The 14,409-nt window shown below is 42.0% G+C and overlaps 1 protein-coding gene across 4 annotated transcripts in view; it reads right to left on the bottom strand.

Annotated features, from left to right (window-relative positions):
• Window positions 1-14,409, bottom strand: part of SORCS1 (sortilin related VPS10 domain containing receptor 1) — a 502,497-nt gene that overhangs the window by 177,448 nt on the left and 310,640 nt on the right. For all 4 annotated transcript variants that reach the window (XM_027063022.2, XM_015082978.3, XM_027063024.2 and 1 more), the window contains exon 4: window positions 9,446-9,604. In XM_027063022.2, the coding sequence (XP_026918823.1) occupies window positions 9,446-9,604 (159 nt within the window). The remainder of the gene's footprint in view (window positions 1-9,445; window positions 9,605-14,409) is intronic.

Below are 14,409 nucleotides of genomic sequence, written 5' to 3' on the forward strand. Positions count from 1 at the left end.
TTAGACAGGGCCCCTGGGTATGAGAAGGAGGGAAGGGGAGGCCATTAAAAAATATAAACAAACAAAACAACATTTAAAAAGAAAAACATCCGACCAGAAGTGGAACATTAGAGTGGGTCACTTCTTCTTTTTTTTTTAAGTTCATTAATTTATTTTGAGAGAGAACAGAGAGAGAGCAAGAGGAGAGGGGCAGAGAGAGGGAGAGACAGAGTCCTAAGCAGGCTCTGTGCTGTCAGGACAAAGTCCGTGAAGCCCAATGTGGACTCATAAACCCTGAGATCATGACCGGAGCCAAGATCAGGAGTTAGACACTTAACCGATTGAGCCACCCAGGCGTCCCCATCGAGTGGGTCACTTCTGAAAGCCCTATCACTTGGCCTGGGCAGGGGGAAATTTTACAAGCAGACTCCTCTCTGTCACAAGGGGTGTGGGTGCCTAGGAACCAGTGAGGGCTGGTTTCCCTCCGGCTCACAGGTCCCACCACCCCTCGCTTCCTCTCCTGCGTGATCTTCAAACGACAGTCCTCCCTCTGCTGTGAAATCAGCTCCTGATATGGGCACCGCAGTATCTGTCAGAGGGATATGTGGTAGGTCGGACAGAGAAGAGACAATTACATAAAAACAGGGGGAGGGAAATGGCAATTAAAGAAAATTTAAAAACCATAATGGCTTTTCCAGGAAGGCAAACATTTTTTTGGGGGGGTTTTGGATTTTTTAATGCAATGAGGACAGAGCGCGAAGACATTCAAACAACGACTATACTCTGGTTCTAGCAATTGCTTGACAGGCCATCTTAGGAAATTTTCTTAACTCCTTAGACCCACAGAGTCCCCAAATGCTACATGAGCATAATAACATCACTAATGCTCGCTGCAAGAATAAAGTTGAGCAGTTGGTGTGAAAAACCCTGCAGAAGGCTTGCTACAGGATGAATGAATGGTCACTGCTAGTTCTGTCTCGCTCCTCTTTCTGCTACGGATTACTGCCATCAAGCTTCAGTATCCACAGACCCTGAGGAAGGCAGGAATGACAGGGAGAGGCAGATGTGACTGTCTTTTTCTTCCAGACTTTCTGGAAGCAAGGAAGGGTCTTAGATAAGAATTCCAAGTTCCCAGCCTCTGAGGCTGAATATTTTTTTATCATGGTCTTTCCTAGGGCAACAGAAGCTATTTGGCTTTGAATCACAAGTCTTCTTGTTCTGGGATATTTTCTCGACATGCCTGTAGTTGCGTTGGCCAGGCAGGCATTGGAGTTAAGTAAGTGGGGAGAATGAGAGTCTTGAAGGTCTGTATCGGTGCCTTTTCATTTGATTTTAGGAACCTGGCAATTTTAGGAGGGTGTGTAACTTCCGGTTTTTCTTCTTCTTGCCAGCTATGTGATCCTGGCCTCTGAGTCCCTGGGAACAATGACTGTGCCATTTGTAATACGTACTTACAATATCATGGTAAAAGGTTGGCCAAGATCACATTTTTTTTTAAATATGAAAATCATAGTCATAAATTCACAAAATGTGTCTACTCACAAGGCCAAGCCTTCCTCCTCCCCAAAGCCCTGCCCTTCTTGGCAACATCACTGCTTGCAACCACTCTTGACATGGAAGAATGCAGAAAATCCTAGCATTATAAGATTTCTAAAGGGCGCCCCTGAGAGGCAGGGCTTTCTGGGCATCTTACAAATGAGCTCTGTAAGGAAACAAATCCAGGTTCTCTTAAGCAGTCTAATGTCCTCCAAACTTTTCCAGACTGGGACTTGGTTTAAGGAGGTGACAAACTCCATTCAGACAAGTACTGGTGGACAGAACAGATCAAAAGAGCTGGCTAAAAAGCGGCACAAGGAAAAATGTTGACCTTATTTCAAAGCTTAAATAGCTACCAGATAGCATAATTGTGCCTGTCCAAACCTTAATCCTAGCACCTCCTTTCGATATGTCCAGTTTTCCTTCTTGCAGCCCCTTCCATTCAAATGGTTAGGAACAGGTAGCTCAAAGTGTTCCAGGTCGCAAGTGAAAAATGACGATATCACCTAGTTAAACAAGGCATCTAAGGTGAACAGAGGCCTCTCTTGTTTACATATTATGGCATTTCAGCTAGAGAATTTGTTTTATAAACAAGCACTGGGGATGACATTTAGCAAGCTCCATGGTTTCCACTCTAATTGCCAGTTTTGTAGTTGGATACTTACATTATTTACATATTCATGAGAATAGAAATCAGCTCTGACATTGGAAAATTTCAAGCACATGGAAATCCTACCAAATCAGCAAGGACTATAATGCTCAACATATTTCATATACATAACTGAGTGCCTTTTTACTTACTGTCGTGCCTTGGAGAAACAGGATGGCATTATGTAGCTATGCATTTGCTAACTGCACTTGTGCAGAAATTATTTGACTATCCCCGGGGAGCTGAGTTTCAAGGATCTATTTATCATTTATTACAATCTTGCCCTTTTGACATTTAGGGGCTACCAGGTCTATTAGAAAACAAACAGAGTTACTGTGAAGACAAATGCTTTAATACTTAATGGTTTACTGTTATTATAATCAATACCTTCTGAGTACTGCGCATCGGTTCTTCCTTGCTCCATTCATTCTGGTTCCATGGTACCTTTCAGCGATTGAATGCTAAGGGGGCATCTGACATTGACCTAAATGTCTACGACTTCAGGTACTGGGGAGACACCGAACTGCTGCTAAGGCAGCCCCGTGTCTAAATCCAGCGACACCACACCAGGTCGGCTCGCTCTCAGGCCTCTGAATCATACACTGGCTGGCAGTTCTATGATGCTTATTCTTCACCAGGCTCTGTGGTAAGTGTTTTACACACGTTATATCAGCATCCTCACACGGTCCCGTGAGGCACGTTCTCTTATTGTTACTTCTACTTTACAGTTGTAGAACCCATACGGTGACCTGCCAAAGGTCACCCCGCCATTGGTAGGACCTGACAGAGTAGAGAGCTCATGATCTTATCTGGCTTGCTGTATTGTCTCCTACTGGCGAGAAAGCACTACGACTGAGTTTTGGAAAATGCTGACCTTTATTCCCTTTTCAAGCAGTCACAGTTTGCCAAGATCCAGAACAACCAAGATCAGCAATGGCTTTCTGTTAGGATGTAGGAAAGATTAAAAAGGAATGGAGGGAGGGAGGTGTTTTGTTGTTTGTTTTGTTGTTGTTGCTTTTTTTTTTTTTTTTTTGGTTTTTAGGAATGGATATGAAACTAAAAGGAGTATTTTTTTTATTTACTTTTATACAGGTTACTAAAATTCTATTGTATGCTATTGAACACATTGGCAGTATAATTTTCCTTTTCTATCAATATATCATTTTAGCTCAAAGTTAGTCTTCACTCATGCAGAGAATGCCGACTGTTAATATTTAGGGTTTTAATTATGTGTGAAAAGAGCCTCCTTATCAAAACATGTTCGCCCCCTTCAGAGCTATGATTCGGTTTTGTATACATCTCACACATACACATAAATGCCAAAATATTGAAGGTGAGGTAACATGCAACCCTTAGGATTTCTTGCTTCTTTCATAAACTGTGATTCTTTGGAATACAGAGGAGTCGAGAAGGCTCTCACGTGATATTACTTGGAATGCTGAATCATCAAGCTCCAGAATAAATGAAACAATATAAACTGGTGAATATTCTAGAACTGCCACAAAATGAAGGGTAGCCCACCATACTGTCCTGAAGGTTCTGTCTTACCGCCACAGAATTTATCACCCAATTTGGAAGCATTTTTTTAAAAATTCACAACACAGGGGCACCTGAGAGGCTCAGGCGGTTAAGTGGATGACTTTTGACTTTGGCTCAGGTCATGATCTCACAGTTTGTGAGATCAAGCCCTGCACTGGGCTTTGAGCTGACAGTGCAGAGCCTGCTTGGGATTCTCTCTCTCTCCCCCTCACTCTCTGTCCTCCCATGCTCTTTCTCTCTCTCAAAATAAATAAATAAAACTTATAAAAAATCACAAAACAATTTAACATCTGAAATAAAACTGACAGGGAGATCCATGAACAGGAGAAAAAGAAAGCTGATGGGAAAGACAGAAGGGAAAGAAAAGTGATCTGGGGACTAATGCAAGGCAGCAAGATGAGATTTATTCTCCCCTCACCATTTTCTGTTTTAAGTTTTTGAGCTTGTTGGGGCGTCTGAATGGTTCATTCAGTCAAGTGTCCGACTTCAGCTCAGGTCATGATCTCACGGTTCATGAGTGCAAGCCCCATGTCAGGCTCTGTGCTAACAGTCTGGAGCCTGGAGCTTGCTTCAGATTCTGTGTCTCCCTCTCTCTCTGCACCCCACCCATACACGTGCTCATGCTTTATCTCTCTCTCTCAAAAATAAATAACATTATTTTTTTTTAATTTGAGTTAGTTGTAAATACTTAAAAGTATGAAAATACCATATCTAATAGAACAGGATTCCTTCTCTTGAGAAAATATGAAGGTCTGGTGACACTGGACGAGCCACCCAAGGCTGCAAGAACAACAGGGTGGAGCCTCCCAACACCTCCCCACCCCCACCCCTCTAAATGTCTACATGAACACCTGCTCTCCACCTCACAGCCCAGACCCAGCCGCTTTGTTCGGTACCATTTCTTGCTTGTCGTTCATGGCCTCAATGAACTTGGATATCCACAAGGGCGGCAAGAGGAAGAACACCTCCTGGGACCAGAGAAAAAGGGTCAGAGCCAGCAGGCCCCCCGGCAGATCTTTGCCAGGGGGTTAAGTGGAGCAAGCAGGTGAGGGGGCCTTTCCTCTAGAGCTGCTCACTGGCCTGAGCCCCAAGTGGTCATGTTGCTTTCCCAACACTGCAGACGCCCCCCCTTTAAAAATTGTCCCCCAGTGCAACCCCTAATGGAGAGGCCGGGGGCCCAGTGCCACGGTGGTCTGCAAAGCTGAGGTATATGCACATTCCTATAATTTTCTTCTTCTTTTTTTTCTCTTTCAGTCACATCTGCGTTTTGTTTTCTCTCATTTCAAATGTTTCCCAACACATCATGTTTAGTGAGGTGTTTAAGACAGACTGAGAGATGCCGTTGGAGGCAATGTTTTACAGCACAGTTTGTACACTAGTTTATTGCCAAATTAAAATAAAGATGTAATCTGGCAGACTCAGCCTGCTGCTAAGCCTTCCTTGGGTGGTTTCCTGCACTGAGGCAAGCAAGTGAGGGGAAACTAGCAAGGAAGTGAAGAACTCTCTCTCTGCTTTCCGGTGCCGGCTCCATTTCCGAATGCAAAGAAACAAACAAACAAACAACCAAATGTACAGAATGTTTGCTTTGCGGACTGCTTAATTACGGAAATAAAAAAGATAATAAATAAATAAAGGAGAGCAAGATCTTGGTGGTCCTGTACTAAATGCTATGAATTCTTTGTTGTGTCCATTGTGACTGACTGCTATTTTGTAAGAATTCTTAGTAGTGTGACATTATGGGACCAGTATCCTTCTGTCCATTTGACAAAATTTCCATAGTATCTATTATATTTACATTTCTGGAGATTTCAGGGCTTTCCAAAGGCACACCTTCACAAAGACCCATTAGAAGCCAAGGAGGCTAACTCCTTTGTCTATACTGCATTAGGTCCCGGACAGGGCTCCCTAAGTAGCCAGGGTACTTCAGGACCTTAAAGGGAAAAAAAGGTACTGCTTTCTGCTTCAGTCATTCCTGTGGTGTTTGGAAAGCTGCATGCTCATTCAAGAAAGCTTTCACCTCTTGGCAACCATCTAGACATTGAATATCATAGTCAGATTTCTCTCAGAAAAAAAAAAAAAGGACTGAAACATCAGAAGGCCTGATTTTATGAATTCTGAGGGCCTTGGTCCATACACATTTGTCTGTGATGAAAAGCTATTTTTAAGAAAATAAATCTGATTTCCTATGGAATTGGTGGCCAGTAAAACTCTCTCTTGGGCCAGAAAGGAGAACAGGCTCAACAAAACACTTTGGGTCCTTTAAAATGCGCACATCAAAAAACCTCCTCTTGGTACTGAGGCACACAAGATGAAATGCAGACAGAGCAGAACACCGCAGCTCATATGGGCTGTGTCCTGCAAGCCAGGGCTCCAGACTCTGTCCTCAGGGCCTTAAAAGTCTCCTGTACTGAAGGAGAGAAAAGGCAAAGGCAGGGAAGTAAGGGGAAAATAAGGGTGGCGAAAGAGGGAGAGTATGTATTCAAAAGAGGGAGGGCACGTCTGAGAAGACAATGGGGGCAGGAGACCAGGAAGGGGGGGAGAGGAGGACTCTGTTCACGGGTGAGTTCTCAAGGAGTGGCCACCTGAAGAAGATTCTTTCAAAGGGACAGCACCTTTTACTTGAGTATTCTGTTCACCATAGGCTGGCGTAGAAAAGCATCCAGCAGCGCGAGGACCAGCAATGAGACTAAGATCTTCACGGGGAGTTCTGCCGCAGTAGCAATAGTAGTTGTCACAGAAAAACTGATGAGCAATCCTTACATGAAAGAAGAAATGTTCCCTTTTCCTGGGCAAATATAGTCATTGGCCTGCCAACACCAGCACAGGGCTCTCCTTGGTGCTCAGTGCAGCATCTCATCAGTGTTAAAAGCTCCATGATTCATGGGTGTTTGCTGGCTATTATTTTCATATCACTGACCCACCTGAGTGGCCACACACCCTTTCCACTTGACTTCCAGCCAACCTCATTGGCCAATGGCTCATCTTATGGCTGCAGCCCACTTGCCTCCCACCAAATGCCCCACTCCTCATTCTGTGACTTAAGCCCTAAGATATGGAGTACTCTATCCCCGACTCATCTTAGAAGGCTATCTACAATTTTTTTTTTCTAGGATGATTTCTCCTTCACTCTCTCTAGGAAAAACAGAGAGCTCAACAGTAAGGTTGGTATGTTTCTGCCTAACTGCTAATCTCTAGATGTCATAATCAAGGATGAGAATGCTACCAAATTTCATATAAGCCTTTATTCCATTCACTGAACTTTGACACGTGATACCAATGAATGGTTTTTCTCTTTGGGGGAAATTCATTAACTTCTCATAGTTTTGGTTTGTTAGCTACATACCAGCAATGACTGTTAAGGCTCCTTCCAGCTCTAAAGTGATAGAATTCATTTGGTCCATGGTCACAGAAGGTATTTTTGGTCCAGACCAGGACTACTGCCATATAATCCTAACCGGTCTTCTTGCTTTTGACCTCATATTATCCCAGTTCATCCTAACTTTGCTACCAGAATAACCTTCGTAGTGTATACCTCTGAAGACACCATCACACTGGCCAGATTTTTCAAAAGGGTCCTAATTATGAAAACAAAACTTATTTTTCCTAGGAGTCAGGCAGTCAAAACAGCAAAAAGCAGTCAAGATCAGATTCCAAAAATATATACAGAATTAACTTTACTAAATTTCAGTTTCGGTCAAATGGACGCATTCTCAACCCTGTGAACACTGTTTTTCTAACTTTATATTATTGCTTAGGACATTCCTCTTGTGTACAGTGTGGTCCTCCAAACAGAAATATGACATATATTCTTTAAGGTCAAGGTGAAATCATTTCATAAGATCTCTATCTCCTGAACTTTGGGCTGCCAATTTCATATAATCCATCCAGCTACTTCAACTGGGTATCTGTTATGTGTGAATGAGGGTACTGCCTTTTTGGCTTCTCTTAGGCTGTTAGTGAACTCATGTACATTTATCTTCTCTCCCCACATGGACTGAACGCTCCTTGATAAACTGATTTAGACCAACACTGCACCATGAGGAGCATCTACAACAGAGCTGGAGTCTAATGTATTTTTGTCCATCTCATTGGAAGTGCACCTGCAAGCATACTTATTTGTGTAAACACGTGTTAAGGCAAAGACCAACACCAAGCACCATTCACCAAGTACTGTGGCTGAGTTGGGGCCACAACTCAGATGTCCACACTCCTCCAGGGTTGTTCACTCAGCCACAGTGGCTGTGGGAGGCCCTGTTTGAAGTGCTGGAACATGAAGGGTTACATGTGTGGGCATCTCTTCCCGCACAACTGTAGAGTTTCTACTTAGCCAGGTAAATCTGGTCCTCACTGTGCCTCTGGCATCAGGGGGAAAATTAACCAACTGTCAAATAAAATACAGTCAACCCAGTGGATTAAATGACTAATTCTCTGTGTCCCGAGCTGCTCAGCCTCGCCTCTGGTAACTGCACCATCTTGGACCAGATGCACTGTGGCCTGACTCCAGGAATGAAATTTTACATTCTGCTGAAAGGGTAGCCAGGCTGCTCAAGAGGAAAAGAAGATACTAATTGTAAATCTTTTCTATTTTTAGGCTCAATGTGCATTTTGTTTGGCAGTAAGGGCAGCATGAATAAAACTCCAATCCTAAGAATTTTAATTTGCCACCTCCAAAATGCCCGAGTCAGTAGAGATCTTGGAAGGTTGCGTCTACCCTTCCCCTGCCTTCAGGAAGAACCCCGCACATCTACATCTGCTCGACAGAAAAAAAAAAAAACAAACCCTAGAATAACCTCCTCACTCACAGAAGTTCGGTATCTCTTTAAATATATGTAATTTCTAGCACAAGATTCCCATAAAAAGATTTTGCAGAATAACTTCACTGAATCATTCACTTCACAAAGAGCATTGCAATATTTCACCTATTTTCTCATTGGCTTTTATAGCTAGAGTCTCATATTTGCCTGTAAATCCTTTGTTTCTTTAATTGTATCTGCTGTTGCTCACCTTATATTCTACCTGAAAATTTAAGCTTCTTAAAAGCAGGGACTAGAGATATTTTATAGTGTATGTGTAGTATATAGTATATACCCCATAAAATATATACACATATCTCTCTCTCTCTCTCTCTCTCTCTCACACACACACACACACACACACACACACACACACTAGCACAACCTCAGTCAATGTTCTTAAAAAGTAGACCTCTCCTTCAGCACAACCACCAAGAGAAGACAGAGTTGTCTTGTCAGGGTGAAATGACTTGGTTCTGAATAATGTCCTCTATGAACATTATCACTGCTCCTCTGGCCATGTCTCTCACTGTTTTAGCAAATCATAGTGTTCTTCACCTTTTTAGAGTTTTCCTTCCCAAGAAGGCTCTGAAAAAAAGCTCTGGGCCCTTAATCCAGAAAAATGCTCACATCTCCACATGCACAAAACACTGTCTCAAATTCCATGGGGGGTAGGAGCCCCTGATGGCCCATGGCATCTATTAATAACTGCTTCTCCACCATGTCTTCCTTAGTGTCAGGCTCTTCCCTTGTATATTATTTCAGATATTTACACAGCTCAAGCAAACACCTTGAAATCCTCCTTGCTGCTCCCAACCCCCTGGTTCAGAGTTCAGGCTACTGCACAGAACAAAAGTCACTGCTGAGAAGAAAGGTAGAGACAATCAACTCCTGGTCCGTTCCCTGGAAAACCAGGCACTGTTGTCTCAAATGAGGTAATTATGCTCACCTTTTGGTCTTGGCTGTATGCCAGAATCCAGTCCTCTTGCTTGGGGTGGAAAAGCAAGCTCTGAATGTAAAAGTTCAGCCGGTACTTCTGATAGGTGGCCCCTTCATCTGAGCTGATCAGTAAACTGCTCTCAATCTCCGGGTCTGTGAGTAACATGATCTGCAGCCGAGAATTGTTGGGGAAAGAAGACAACAAAACGTTAAGTTTCCAAACTTACAAAAACTAAAGAAAGGAGCTAACAGTTCAGTAAGACAGCAAGAAGGACTAAAGAATGCTTGGCTAAACAAGGACATTGGCTCTGTCGCTTTGTTCTCCTGGACCAATGCCATGAAACTGTTTTCACTAAAAAATCAAAGAGGCAGACAAGCTGGAAGGGAGAGGAAAGAATGAAGTGCATTTTATTGTCTTCTATGGGTCTCCTTGTATTTTCTCAAGGTTATGTCCTTCATCTGAAATATGCCCTACTGTTCCCCTAACCTCAGCCCTCTTTCCTACTGGGCCTTGTCTACTTTCCATCCAAGACTTGTCATAGTCTGCTGTGGTTAAGGTGGAAAGAAAGAGAAAGAGGATGGGGCCCATTCCTTTTTTCCTCTAATCATAAGCCCTCTTATTCACACCAACAATATTCTGTGTCCTCCTACCTTTAATCTGATTTTCTGAGTCTTGACTCAAAGGCTGAGCTTTCTAAATCCCCCTCTGGAAATTGTATAAAGGCCACATTTTATCACCTTTAAACCTATTTTATAATTTGCTGATTTATTTTGCTTCTCATCTACATACTCCCTACTAGTACATCAACTCAATGAGAACAGGGATCTATGATATTCCTCTCTTTTTCTCCCCCACAAGTATACTCCCAGCAGCTAGAGTAAGGTCCAGCGTATTTTATAAACTCAGTGAGTACTTTCCAAATGAATGGATGAATAAATAAATGGATAAATGAATGAATGTATACATGAATGAATGAATGAATAGAGTTTTCAGACCAGTCATGTCCAATAGAAAGATGCCCAGAATAGTTGGAGCAGATATGAATGGAAGTGCCATGGAAAAGTATCGGATGTTCTTCTCAATCTTTAGCCTACTGACCAAGAAATATGCTTTACATGTATAAACACTCACAGCTTCAGATGCTTTGTCCTTTCTCGTGAGGATGGTTAACCTTGGCCAGAGCAGTGTGAACAATCCACAAGAGCAACAAGATGGAGGGGCTGCCCTGAAAACGGACTTTTATTCTTTCATTCTATGCCTCTAGGAATGTGTGATAAAGTACCTCATTCCCGACTCTCTGCAGGTCTCCTTTCACTCAGTCAACGTGCACACCTAATGCCTCCAGACAGGTGGCCTTAATGCTACCCATTAACTTGTTCCCCATCAACTTATTAATTGGCACTTTCTGAGTTTGGTTCAGAGAAGCATGAAAGATATGCTTAATGTGTGGTCATATGAAGAGAAATCACTGCAGCCCAGGGTTTAAAGACTGCCAGCTGAGGACGCAGCAGTTCCAGGAAAAGAAGAGAGAGGAAGGAAAAGAAAAAAAAATAGGGTCATGTCATAAAAGATCAAACACATGGGGCTTTCTCAAGCGTGCGGAGGCAATCATATTAAAACCTCAGAATAGTCAGCGTCATCTTTGCAAGTGGTGTCCTGTCACCGCCAATGGCACATGACCACCGCACGCCAGACACACTCAGCCTGGATTGTGTTTCTGTAACCCAGGATGAATTTAAAGCTCCTTGCTATTCCTTCAACCCACCCTTGTTGAAGGAGAAAAAGGGATGTGGTGGAGTAAGCGGGATGCTGTGGCCGTCAGCCACACTCTGCACAAGATGAAAAGCACACCTAAAACTGGAGACTAATTGCCTCCTTCCATGTTCCGGGGAAGCCGCTGTCCACCAACCAGAAATTCTGACAAAGTTACACGGGCCTCTCTGTCTTGCACTCACCAAGCGGACAGGGTTCCCTCATCGGATGGCGGAGACAGAACCGCCAGATAATTGACTAAGTACAAGTCACGTGGCTTCATTAAACTCTACCTTATGCACTAAGAAAGGACATTCGGATGGTTCCTAAATTCACAAGAATACTTGCAGGTGATTTCATATTTATTGGCACATAAAAGCTGTCATTTTCCAAATAAGTCATCAAATGATCGCACTGCTTTGTGTCTCCAACCACAGTCAACAATAATACATAACAACCTTTCGGCTCTACTGCCAGAAAGTAATTTCCATGATAGTATGAAGAGGATCGATTCTGTAGAGCGGCCATTGTCTCAGGCAAGGTGATTTTTTTTTTCCTCCTCTGACTTTCTATTTCCCTGTCAACCAAAATATGTTTTCCTTTCTTCCCATGAGAGCAGATTGCACCACCTGCTTCCCCTGGCAGACTGTTTCACCAAAATAAAAACAGTAGGCCTACAGAATATCCTCAAATCAAGCTGATTTTCATGTGTCATCTAAAATATTTTTGAGACTCACTAATGGTGTAAGTCATGAGACCATATGAGATATTCCAGATAATACTGGCTGAGGGGAGATAGAATAACACAAGCATTTTCAAACGCAAGGATACTTAATATTAAATAAACAAAACTCCTGACCCCTTTGGTTTTTTATTCTGAATGCTAAAAGTATATAGACCCAAATCTCAGCTTCTCTCTCCAGTCCTCACCTGAAACCCTATCTGAAAATCTGACATTTTGGAAATGATGGAAGATGTCAGGAAATTCTCCCCTGGAAGATTTATAGGTGTATCTGTATGACACAAACCTTCCATTGGTTCCTCTCTCAAATCTCTGCTCAAATCCAGGCAAAATAAACAGGTCAATCTGGACCCATTTTTATTTAGCCATTTTTTATTGCACAAACAACTTTGTAAGGCTGCCAGAAGAATTTAAAATAAAAGAAAAATAAATTGCTCATGACCCTATTCCTTGAACAAGTCAAACCATGTGTGTGCTTCCCTCTACTTCTTTATTCACATCTATATATAATATCATGGATGTAGTGGGTTTTTCCACTTAATATAATGGCCTATGTTCATTTCTAACTGAACCAGAAACACACAAATGCATATCCACACACGAGTATGTACCATTGTGTATAAAATATTTCAATTACTTAATCATAGCCTTCAACATAATTAGGTTACAATCAGTGCAGTGGTTGAGTAGCGATAAGTACTTGACAATTTACTGTTAACTGAATACATAGAATCCTATTATTTCAGTCATTAAATTCAATTTTTTTTAGTAATTTATTCAAATGGGTTGAGGTTTATGGTGTCCTTTTGAAGGTTATTACAAGTAAATAAGTTAAGAAGTAAATAATGAATTTAAGCAACATCTAAATAGAAAAATGTTTAACCTATTTGAGAAAAAGAAACAATGTAAAAATAAATGTGATCCAATCTTTAGACATAAATGATGGCATTTATAAATAAAGTCCTATCTTCTCAAAAAGGTATTCTCCTAGGAAATATTATCAAAATAATACCTTCAAGTTACTTAATACTCCTCAAAAAATAACAGATTGCACTTCTCTTAACTTTATTTATTTTGAGAGGGAGAGAGAGTACATGCCTGTACATATGAGTAGAGGAGGGGCAGAGGGAGAGAGAGACAGAGAATCCCCCTCAGACAGTACAGGCAGAGCCTGATGTGGGGCTCAAACCCATGAACCATGAGATCATGACCTGATCAAACATGAACCATGAGACCATGACCTGAGCTGGAATCAAGAGTTGGATGCTCAACTGACTGAGCCACCCAGGTGCCTCAACAGATTATATTTCTTAAATATGTTCAATGATCCCTGTTTTGCTGGTTTATGCTGGCTCTCTGACCCCTTTTGGCTTTTAATGTTTAATCCTCTGCATTCTAGAATAGGATCATAATGAGGGAATTTTAGGAGGACTTTGTAAAAGGCATGAATCTAAACTTTGTACAGTTCCTCAAGTCAGTTCTCTAACCAGAGAGGACCCTGTTTGGCTGGCATAAAGCTTGGTCCACAGCAGGTCCATAGATCTTTGTAAATAAACAAATGAATGAATAAATGAGTGAGTAAATGAGTAGGTTCTTTTCACACCTGACTTTGGCTGAATGCAGTCCATAGACCCCAGTGACATTATGAGTCTGAGTCCTCTCAAACAAATCCTTGCTCTTGTACTTGGAGGTAAGGACGGTAGAGACAAGGGGAAGAGCCTGTCTTTAACAGGAGAGTAATTATTCTCTGTTCAGATCAGCCCGTGAATGATTAGAACCAGTTTACGTATGCCTTGCTGGGTGTGCACACACACCACGCTGACTGCATCTGTAGATGAATTGTTTTCCATAGAAAGTCAATAACAGTGACACAGGCTCCCGCCACCCAACCTTAAGCAATCATTCATCATCCACTTTGGGAGAAGGAAGAAACTTTATTTGCTTTTCCTAGAGGTGACAAATGAACACAAAATACAATTTATAGATTTAAAATATGTCACTTCTCTCTTTTTTTGGTATTAGTCCTTCTGACAACTCAGTGTCATCAGAAATTAAATACATCTTTATTCTCTTTGACTTGCTTCAGACTCAACATATGGCTACATGATGCAATTCTACAAAAGTCTGCCTGGCAGCCTTCTGATTCTTCCAGGTGCCCACTGAGGACATCCCCCTACTATTTAGTTTTCCAGATTCTCCTAGATGTGTTGTTCTTGGAATTCCATCATTTACCCATTTAGACAAAGTGGTAGTTAATAAGGGGCAATTTCACCACCTCCAGGAATACACCTGTTCCTACCATTCCTCTGGTCCTAAAGCACAAATTATTTATTTTAGGTGTTCACTATTTGTTTGCTCATTTGTCTACTCCTTGTCGTTCATGGACTCTAATCATGAAGAGGTAATATACTGGGGGTCTCTCTTTTGCTTTGCTTAAGGCTTAACTGAGATTTAGACGCCTGTATCACAGGTGCAAAAC

This window comes from Acinonyx jubatus, chromosome D2 (assembly GCF_027475565.1).
Source record: "Acinonyx jubatus isolate Ajub_Pintada_27869175 chromosome D2, VMU_Ajub_asm_v1.0, whole genome shotgun sequence".
In the NCBI taxonomy this organism is placed as follows: Eukaryota; Metazoa; Chordata; class Mammalia; order Carnivora; family Felidae; genus Acinonyx; species Acinonyx jubatus.